The 10,612-nt window shown below is 30.9% G+C and overlaps 1 protein-coding gene across 3 annotated transcripts; it reads right to left on the minus strand.

The window, feature by feature from the left end:
• Positions 1 to 594: 594 nt before the first annotated feature.
• On the minus strand, positions 595 to 10,577 carry LOC105253533 (phospholipase D3). Of its 3 annotated transcripts, none has more exons than XM_011261631.3 (13): positions 10,534 to 10,577; positions 9,711 to 9,897; positions 6,313 to 6,590; positions 4,741 to 4,977; positions 3,753 to 3,871; positions 2,952 to 3,297; positions 2,728 to 2,862; positions 2,270 to 2,461; positions 2,015 to 2,143; positions 1,756 to 1,895; positions 1,331 to 1,496; positions 1,125 to 1,266; positions 595 to 957 (listed from the first exon to the last, which is right to left on the minus strand). In XM_011261631.3, the coding sequence occupies exons 3-13, from the start codon at positions 6,430 to 6,432 to the stop codon at positions 755 to 757; spliced, it is 1,929 nt and encodes a 642-aa protein (XP_011259933.1). In that variant the 5' UTR covers positions 6,433 to 6,590; positions 9,711 to 9,897; positions 10,534 to 10,577; the 3' UTR covers positions 595 to 754. The 3 variants fall into 3 exon arrangements, with proteins under 3 accessions (XP_011259933.1, XP_019883746.1, XP_011259936.1); XM_020028187.2 differs by lacking the exon at positions 10,534 to 10,577 and adding an exon at positions 10,405 to 10,450; XM_011261634.3 differs by lacking the exon at positions 9,711 to 9,897 and having other exon boundaries at positions 10,534 to 10,551.
• Between the last annotated feature and the right edge of the window lie 35 nt (positions 10,578 to 10,612).

The raw sequence follows: 10,612 nt of genomic DNA on the forward strand, positions 1-10,612 counted from the left end.
AATTTTCAAGTGAAATAAAAATTAGAAATAGATTTAAAAGATGAATTTTAAAGAAAGAATTTGAGAAAAAACTTAATTATTAATACAAATATAAGAAGATTGCATATTAAATGCAGAGTATATAAATTTTATCATTTACTCGATATTGATATTGATTAAATTTATTAATTCTGAATTAAAATTTACTATTATGATCATGCAATAACTTTATAAAAAAAATATATATAAAAACAAAATATTAATTCATATTCTTATTAATCAACTTACCACTGTAACTGCCTGTATTACGATGCTATAATACATCATAATTTAATTATACAATTTACATATAAAAATGTAATAATTAATTCATATTCTTATAAATCAACTTATCGTTTTGATAGCCTCCATTAATAATGTTATAATATTATAATTTAATTTCTTAAAACCACTAAAAAAAGTTTCACACGTTGTGTCACGTGTTACATAACATATAAAATCTTACAAATACAGCAATAATGTACAACAATAAAGATATTCATACAATGATTCATTTCTCTGCATAATTATAAGTTTCGTGAAAATTTTAAGAAAATATAGTAATTACTTAAAAAAGCAGAGAGAGCGCATATATACATATAAGTCGAGAATGTAATTAAAAATATCAATTTTGTATATATTTCTATTGAAAAATGAGATGAATTTTCTTCCTGCAAATCGATACGATAAAATTTTTCTAAATTAAAAGATCAAAGAAGAAATATATATATTATAATTACGTATGTATGTAAGGTTCATACGACGCGCGTTGATATGAATTTCTCGATAAACCCCACGTGTTTGCGAAACGCGTCTCGTTTATATTATGCAACGGGAACGAATAGTTGGAATACCAATCGCGGCGGAAGATATTTTCCAGCTGTTGTCTTATATTGTCTGTATTCTGACGTCCAACGCTTTCAAATACGGTACCGATACCTGAATTCAAATATTTGTGTTAAAATAAATTTTTGTAAAGAAGAAAATAATTAAAAAACTACTCTTACATAATATTTTAAGTAATTTATATAAAAATGATACACACACATAGAATTTTACTCTAATCTGTGTTATTTTATTTTCATAAAAATGGCATTGCAACTTACCAGCTGTGTCAATAAAATAGTCACCTGACCAATTACTCGTTCCTATATAAGCCGCTATATCGGTAACCATATATTTGTTATGGTTTACTCTCGCGAATGGTATTTTATCTAGAGTTGGTGAGGTGGGTACGATAAATCGCCTCTGTAAAGATTAAACAAGTAGTTGTGAGAAATTGACTATACCTACGTGTGGAGGATATACTTACTACTTCGATTTTGACATTGGGGTAAGAATGCGTCAGATCTTGCAACGATTTAAGAAAATATGATTCGGACGGTTTTGAATGTTTCCACCAGGAAATCAAAAGACGCACTTCTATTTTACGCTCGATCGCTGCCGCTCTCAGAGCATTGTCTATTATAGGCCAATATCTATAAACGTGAAATGTTCGACAAAAGAATCAAAATAAAAGGAAGCTAATATTATATTATATGAAATATATAATAATAATAATAATATTAAATTTTCGTGGTAAGTATATTAATATTTTAAAGACATTCTATGCACCTTCTCAATTATCATTATTTTTTTAGCTAATTTAAACTACTTATTCATATTCACATTTTGTCGTATTTTAGAAATTGAATTACACACACGTAAACATATATAATTTTTAATCTTTATACATACTTTATTTGTGCAGTATATATCGTTAATGGAAAATAATCCATCACAGAGATATAAATAAACTTTTCCGCTTTAGCAATACAGTGCAAGATCGCGTCTAGATCGTTGCTTCTACCTTTCGGCGAAAATGGCGGAGGTGAGCTCTGTAATTTTTTAATATTTATATTTTTCATGAGTGATTCTAAAAAAATAATTATTTATCATATGCGTTAATTTATTATTTATTATATGCGTAATGCATTTATTAACATTAAATACTAACCGCGATAAATATTTTGTACTTGTTTTCCATGTATGTAAAATTCATAGGATTATCTATATTTATTTTTGTGCTGAGAGAATCCGGCCATGTGGAAGGCACTTTACCATCTTCGCCTAACTTCCAATACACCTGTAAAGTAAAAAAAAATCGATGTTAATTATGAAATGATTTCCAATACATTTAATCGACATTAATTACGAAATGATTTTCAATACATTTAAACGCACTATTTTCGCAAATTATATTCCTGCTTACATCAAATATTTTAGCATAATCGTTTGCTAAACAGGAACAGTTCAATGCCACCAAGCCGAGTTCCTTCACGTGTGAAAGAGATCTCCAATCCATATTCGCTGAACCAACGTATATGTGAGTACGATCGATGAGCCACAATTTCGTATGAAGTACACCGCCGCCCAACAATCCAGCAAAATTTAAATCCATCACCTGAATTTGAATAAAAGTACCTGTTCGTGTTTATAACTATGCAAAGCAAAAAAGAAAAAAAAGAGAAAAGTGGAATTACATTGTGTCGATCGAATCTTCATGAATAAATAACAAATTTGTCTCTTACTTATACACATGTACACAAAATTTTATTGTTTTATATAAGCATTTTGATTGAGTGATTTAAAAAATTTATCATGTGATTATTTTCAGTTCTCGAGCGACACATCCACTTGTTTAAGATATAAAAAAATTAAATTAATTACTAGTGCATTAGCTTTTTTGGCTAAGATTTGCGTATCCACATTCGGCGACAAGTGAGAAGGGAAATTCTGTGCAATTTTTAACGCAATCTGCCTATCTCTTCCAGCTTCTAAAAGCGCCTGGAACACTTGTTCTCCCTGTAAAGAGTTGATTTATTAGACAAACGATCAATAAATCACAATTGTCTGTATGTTTGCATGATACTACCATATTACGCATTACTTACATTCTGAGCACTGTTATCTGAAGGAACCACATCGTCTCTCTTCATCGTCCAATAAAGCGATGCGATTTCGATGCTCTCCTGTGCCATTCCGATGAGATCCATCCAAGAATCATGGATAGTCTCGTGTGGCGCGGTATTATTATTGTAATTCATACCTATAGGTATAGTTTCTACCAAAGATATACTGCAATGATCCATGCACGACTCTGTATCCAATGCGGTAGCATTTAGCGCATACTTGTCTGCCGCGTGGTCCAATAATGGCAAAAGTACGACCAGGACGATCAAAATTAATATGATCGTTATTGGTATGCAACTCGGTCTGCACCAACTCTGCGCGCCCCATCTTTTTTTTTAGCAGGAATTCACCATTATTGCGATAATATTTTTTTATGGGAGTTGAGGCCTTTATATATTTCAAGTACATACGCACTAGTTTTTTATATTTATTCTTTTTTTAATTTGTGAAAAACAATTATATACAAAAGCAATAGAAACAAATTTTGCGTATGCGCTTGGAATATGATTTATTTATAATAAGAATAAAAATTTAATTATTGAAAGAGTGATATTGTTCTTTAAAATTATATTATTGTTATATAATTAAAGAAGATCTTTTTTTAAATCTATTACAGATTATAACGATTATATATATTTAAGCTACGCTATCTTTATATAATTTTTAAAATATAAAATATAAAATAAAATGTAAAATATAAAATAAAATATAAAAATAAAATATAAAATATAATATATAAAATAAAATATAAAATATATAAAATATAAAAATATAATATATACCTTGCATTTGTGAGATCATCCACATCGTTCCTTAACATAAATCCAGACTGGTCCCATAGCTCAAAGTCGTCGTCACCGCCTGGAGAGTTTACGTCCAACCGTGCGTTTTCGGACACAGTCTGCAACAGAGTACACATGTGCACCACGTGTGCGACATTGTTACGTGATTCGCACAGTTCGAAAAATCTGCTTTCACGATTTCGTATAAACAAGAAATTTGCTTTGTTGCCTGACATGTTTACGTCTTACAAGTCTTCCAGTAAAGACGACATTAGATTTTATCTTGTTAATATGATAAGGAGCACGCGGACTTTGCCACTCGCGATGAGAACACGTGACGAGAAAGACGATCCGCTCGTGATTCATTAAGAAAATGAACAAACTCGATGCAAAATTAATCGGAATATTTCGCAACAACATTATAAGTCGAAAAAAGACAAAGATTTTTATTTAACATCACACATCATCACACACGTGCGCGCGTGCACATTTCTTGTTTAAAATATTATTATGCAAAAATATTATTTTCTCATAAAATAATGTATGTATTATATTGCATATCATTTTACATTTTTATAAAAATTCTGTCATTTTATTTAAATATATATATCATTACTTAATTTTTTCTCGATAATAAATAATAAGTTTTTTGCTTAAGTAATATACTAATAATAAGATTTCTTATATAAAAAAAATTACTTTAATAAAATTACTGTACAAATAATAAAATTACTTTTTCAAAGACATTATTTAAAAATTTAAAAAATTTTATTTTTTGTTTCATAGAAATAAATGGAGAGAGAATACGTCAGAACAATATTGGAGCAATTCAATAAATAAGACCACTTAAAATTGATCCATTTGATTTATGAGTAAAGAAAACTTTATAAATTAGAAATGCTTCTTTCTGAATTTTCCATATAATATTATCATTATATAGCATTAATTTTACATTTATATCTGATTTCAGCAACATGAGAAGACTCACCGATAATTTGTGCTTAAGTCGCGGTGTTCTATTCTTGCGATGCGGCAACAATACAACCACATCTTGGTCTTTATCCCGAGATTCCGCATACTTTGGGTAAGTTTTGTCGGAGGTCGTCCCTTTTGTTGATGATGACGTTGTCGAAGTAGTCGAACCGCCGGCCATGGAATATTTCGAATACGCGATATTATTCACATTATTGCTACCCCCGTAAGAAACATTGTGCGTGTTATTCACCTTAACAGAAAAACATAATGATATATTTTATCATTTTATTTAAATCAATAGATATTATTTATAATAAGCACAAAAAAAATTAAAGAATTTATTTTAAAAAATATTGTATTATTTATGTAAATTAAATATCGAGACTGCAAACACATAACAAAATTTTATTCTTCAAATAATTTTAATTCGATATTTTATTTCAATAAAGTTTTAATTTACAATAAAATTTAGCCAATTTTTAATTGAATTTACTATAAGTTAATATTTTTTATAAGTTTGTAAAATTGAATATTAAGAAGAAAAATAAGAAAATTAATTTTTGGATTTTTGCTGAGAATCAATTTCAAATTTATGTGCAATCTCATAAATATGCATGAAGAAGTGCAAGATATATTTTGATGATTCTAATGAAACAAGACATATATGTGACAATATACATATGTATATCAAGTGCATATGTGGACTTTTTATGTTAGAAAACTTTTAAAAAAATTTTGCTGTTGGAAAAATATACATTAATGAGATGCTTGCGAGATTAAAGAATACGATACACGCCGTTTGCATTAATTTCAAACGTTTCATAATTTATATGAATCAAACATAAAGAAATAATGCATGTGATGTGATTTTAAAAAGTAAATGCACAAGAATATTACTTTTACGCGTCTCAAATAATCCTTTTTCTCTAGTATTTTTTCATTCATAAATTTGCCATAATCTCTATCGCATGTTATGATAATACAATAGATTAATTTGAAAAGTATTATATATGATACAATACTTTTTAAAGTATTATATTATATACTTTAAAATGGAAGATAAATTAAGAAAGCCAAATATGCTCAGCAACATGAAGTATCATCGGTACTAATTTCAATTATTTTCGAAATGCTATCTTCGAAATGCTCTCTTTTCACCTTGTCATATTATTTTTTCATATATTATTTTCACTACTATTTTCAATCGTACTATTAATCTTGAATATTATTCGCAATAATATTTTATATATTGATATTTTATTTATATAAATTTCGCAAATATTTTTTTCTTTCTGGTCCTATCATATCATATTCTCATATATTCTCGATATTATTTTTTAATTAAAAACTATTTGCCTCAAATACTATTTCCTATACAGCACAAAACATTGCAACAATATTGCAGGAATATTGCAATATTGTCGCAATGTTGCAACAACATTCCAATATTGCCGCAATATTACTACAGTATTGTTGCATGAGTTGCAATGATATTTTATTTACTTTTTACGATTTTTTATGTTTATAAAAATTTTGATACCATAATAATATCATGAATATTTTTCCATGTCGAAGGTCAACTTACTTGCACTAGGATGTGACAAGCTTGCGACGCGATCTGAAACAGACCGTCCTGCAAGTTACGACCGGTATGCTCGGAACTTCCGCCGCTCCTGCCGCCCATTTTCCGCCCGAAGAATGACATTCTGATTGCGTCCGATGCATTCACGGTGTCGTCTAATGCATCAAGGCCGTGGCGAACGACTCGCGGTCGATCGAACTCGCGTGCGTGCGAGGTCCGACGTCGACGGTGCTGTTTCCGTTATCTGACTTTTGCACCATGTTCAACATTCCCATCAATATCTGTCGGCAAGACAAGAGAAATGTCATCCGCCTTATGGCAGCGTGTGTATATCTACACATGTAACATTGATTCCGCCGTGCGTTTAATATTTCACGCCCGCGAGGGTTGAGATAAAGCTTAATGGCAAAAGTTTTGCAATAATACCCTACCAGTAATAAGGTATGTATATATGTATGTATATACAATAGCGCTGTTTTATTTTTATCGTTCGCTACCTTTTGAAGTCAGAACCGATTTAGAATGGCGAGAGATATACGAGAAAAATGAAAGTTTCCTTCAAATAAGTAAGAAGAAAAAGTGTATCTCTCATTTTATTTCACTTTCATCTTTTGAGTTAAAATATTTGATGATAAATATATATTTATATAATGTTTTAGAAATGAGTAACATTTAAATAATATATTTTCTAAAATATTTTATGAAAAATTTTAATAACGATAATAAAATATGTGCATGCTTGGAGTGATATTTTTTTAAAAAAATTATCTTAACAGTTGTTTGGTTTATTTTTTTTCGAAACTTTAATACATGTTTAAAATTTAATTGGAAGCAAATAGAAAAGATAAAAATAAATAATAAATTTTTATCAAGGAAAGTATCTTTAAAATCTTTTTTTGTTAGATTAATAAATTAAGAAGGAATCTCTCTCGCGTATCTTTCGCTGCTAATTTTCATACTCCTCATCGAGCAGAATTTAGAACTTAAGAAATCTTTGATAAGTCCTTACTAGTCCTTATTAATCCTTGCTAATCCCAATAAGTAGAACAAATTTACGACACGTAACGATTACGTATACGATTTATTTGATTCAGTTAACTTTAACCCTATTCTTTCTCTCGAACAAATACTTATTTTCTCTTAAAAAAAACGGAGAAGACTTACGCGACGCGAAGTATATATCATAAACTGGAAATAATCGATAATAAAACAATTAGATTCATTGGACTATTCCAAGAATTCGTCTCGTTTAATTCGCGATCGCGTCGACTTCATCCTGTGCACTGAGGTCACTCGCCGCTCTCCCTCTCTATTTTTTCTCTCTCTCTTTTTTTATCAAAATCGATTCGATCGGTCTGTCGCCGAGACGACGATCTACATTAGGGTATAGGGATGACAAACACCTTCCAGGCGAGAGAGAACGATCGAAAGGTCTCGCATGCCACGCCAGGCACCTGCGCAGAGAATATCCTCGTGGCCTCGATAACGCTCCCAATTGATAAAAAGGATACGATTAACCTACTTTATATCGTCAAAAGTAAAGTCAAAAGAAATATTTGTATATATTTCTCAAATTATTTTTAACATAATAATATTTTAAAAAATTTCTATCCATTTAATTTTTTGAATATATTGCTCTTGATGTGTTGCTTCATAATTATTAATAATTGATTACGTAATCAATTATTAATAATTGATTGATTAATTATTAATAATTGATTGATACGAACTATGCTAGAAGATTATATATGTTGAGATGTTTAAATATCTTTTCGTGCAACAGCTAGTATTTTTTATTTAAATACAAAAAGAAAATTATAAAATTTAACAATATAATATAAAAAAATATATAAAATATAATATTAAAATATTGATAATATATGTTCATGTTTTATATAGATTCGACATTCAATTTAGAATATTTTACTCATGATTATTGAACCGGAGATCATGAATTATTATAAATCTCAAGTTTAATAAATTAACTTACCTCCGTCAGAAATAACATAGCTGATCTTGTGGATTTATATTTAAATATTATTCTTATATAAATTAATACATTTCGAAATTTAACTATTACACGATCTGTTTATCTCGATCTTCACTTCGTCTAAAGACGCATAACGATCAAAGATTAAAACGATCGTCCAATTTCTATCTAACTGGAAAATGGTACAGTCTGCACTAGGATACAAAAATACAAAAAAAGTCTCAATAATTCGAAAATATCTTCAATTAGTAGATGGAGGAAAATTTTATATAACGCACAGGCTCGCGATTATCTCTCGAACGCGACTCGAAGGAGACACGACGAGAATAAAAAACGAGGATAAAAAGGGCGATACGAATATGCGAGAAGAGAGAGAGAAAGAGATATGTATTAATTACGAATCGTTGCCACATGCAAACAGGGATCGGCCGCGCGCGCTCCCCGAAGCGGCTTCGACGGCGACTGCGTTCGTTCGATCTGTCATCGCGCCCATATGTTCGGCCGTGCATGCGCGCGGAACATCCCTCGGTGGTCGGCGCGAATCCAAGAGTGAAATATTTCGTCGATACACGCCCTCGTCCCCCAAGGGGGATTATCGATCACGTCGGAATCCGGCGCGCAACCTCGCACGTGGTGCTCCCATGTCCTTCGACTCCGAGAAACGTCGCGTCCTTTTTTATTTTTGTTTTTTTTTCGACGCCACTCTCTCCCCCTGTGTCTTATCCCGTTACATTTTCTAATCTTCCGACCTGAGTGTCTTCGGGAAATTATCGTGGTCGATAGTATTTTACATTGTCAGGTTGCACAAATACAATAGAATAGTGTCGCGTACGGTGAATAATGGGGTCTGTTCGTGTTCTTTTTCTTTTTTTTTGTTACTTTCTATAGCAATTTTTTTTAGAATGCCTTTCACGCTCTTCCTCGATATCCAATGCCGAGACGTAAGCTCATCTTAGTTCATCTTAAATGCTGACTGTGCAAGCAAGGGCAGCTAAAGAGAGCGGATCTCGTGAGGAAGTTACAAAAATATATACATGCAAGTAAGATTAGATTTAAATAAATTTATATGACAGTAATGTTGCATAAAAATTATGTCATACATTATTCCTATTTATAATTAAAGTCAAGTTGAATTTTCCATCGATTTTTCACTCGACAGATATCTAAAATTTATTTTTTAATTTATGTTAGAATAGTTAGAATATTTTTATGTTAGAATATTTTTAATTTATGTTAGAATAATTATCTCGGATAAAAGTATTTTACGAATTTTTCTCGAAAGCGATACTTTTCTCTTTTTTTTTCCATTTCTCTTTATGCAACTTGCGTTTGGGGCGAATGTAAAAACAAAGCATCATGCAACTTGCGCATTGAAAAACTCGAGGAAATCGTAGATGCGAGTCGTACGTACCATTTGTATTGGAGCACATGCTTTATCGGAGCAAACACGCATAAAAAAACTCGCATTCGAGGCCTGTCTCTTTCACTATTGTCCCCTCGAGATCGGGACGATGGACAGCGAAGTATTCAATCAGACTTGGAGAACGCGGAGTTCCTTTATTTTCCTTCGCATTGAACGTCGATTCTCGTTAGAAAATCTATCAGAGAAATGTTGAATTTGTACTCGAAGCTAAATTGATCGCGATGATTGATGAGGAAATAGGGAAATCATATTTTTTTCTCACGTACAATAGAATAAAAAATAATTGAAAAAAATAATTAAAAAATAATTAAAAATAATTTAAAAATGTAAATTCTTTAGCGAATGATATATTAAAATCGCGCCGGCAATTTTGATTTAACACAGTAGCAGACGAAGTGTGATGATAAATTAAGGCGAGGATAGGTACAGGTATAAGAGAAATTTTCGTGTTTATTTAAAAAAATGCAAATTGTGTTTTTGAAAGTCACTCAAGTGAAATAATGAGCGCTATCAGTCACAACCATTTCGGAGTCTTGAAACTTTAATAAGGCAAGCGGAACGAAATGCTTTATGATTCTCGAAAATTAATAGAAAAAATTCGTTATATTTCAACCGCTAGAAGATGCGCCGACACAAAGCATCAAGGCACCAAATATTTTTTCACGAGACTTTTTTTCATTACCGGCATCAGAACATTGGTCTTAATAAACGATAGCGAGAGCTCCAACTTTTAAACAATATAATCTACCTAGCTTCTCAAGAGGCAATTAACGAAAAAAGGAAAAATAAATTCGAAAATAAAAACACGTACGAGAGAAACACACAACTCAACGCATCCGCTCCGGTGCACGACCGGAAGTCGACTAAGGCGCGAAACGGAAGAGCACGAG

The sequence above is a fragment of the Camponotus floridanus genome, unplaced genomic scaffold, assembly GCF_003227725.1.
Source record: "Camponotus floridanus strain SB8 unplaced genomic scaffold, Cflo_v7.5 scaffold1, whole genome shotgun sequence".
Taxonomy (NCBI): Eukaryota; Metazoa; Arthropoda; class Insecta; order Hymenoptera; family Formicidae; genus Camponotus; species Camponotus floridanus.

Bases quoted from the DNA above. Each gene is read 5' to 3' on its own strand.
- LOC105253533 (XM_011261631.3), bottom strand. From the start codon at position 6,432: ATGTCATTCTTCGGGCGGAAAATGGGCGGCAGGAGCGGCGGAAGTTCC. The intron at 3,872-4,740 runs GTGAGTCTTCTC...ACTCTGTTGCAG, and splicing joins GACTTAAGCACAAATTATCG to ACTGTGTCCGAAAACGCACG. The intron at 2,144-2,269 runs GTAAGCAGGAAT...TTTACTTTACAG, and splicing joins ATTATGCTAAAATATTTGAT to GTGTATTGGAAGTTAGGCGA.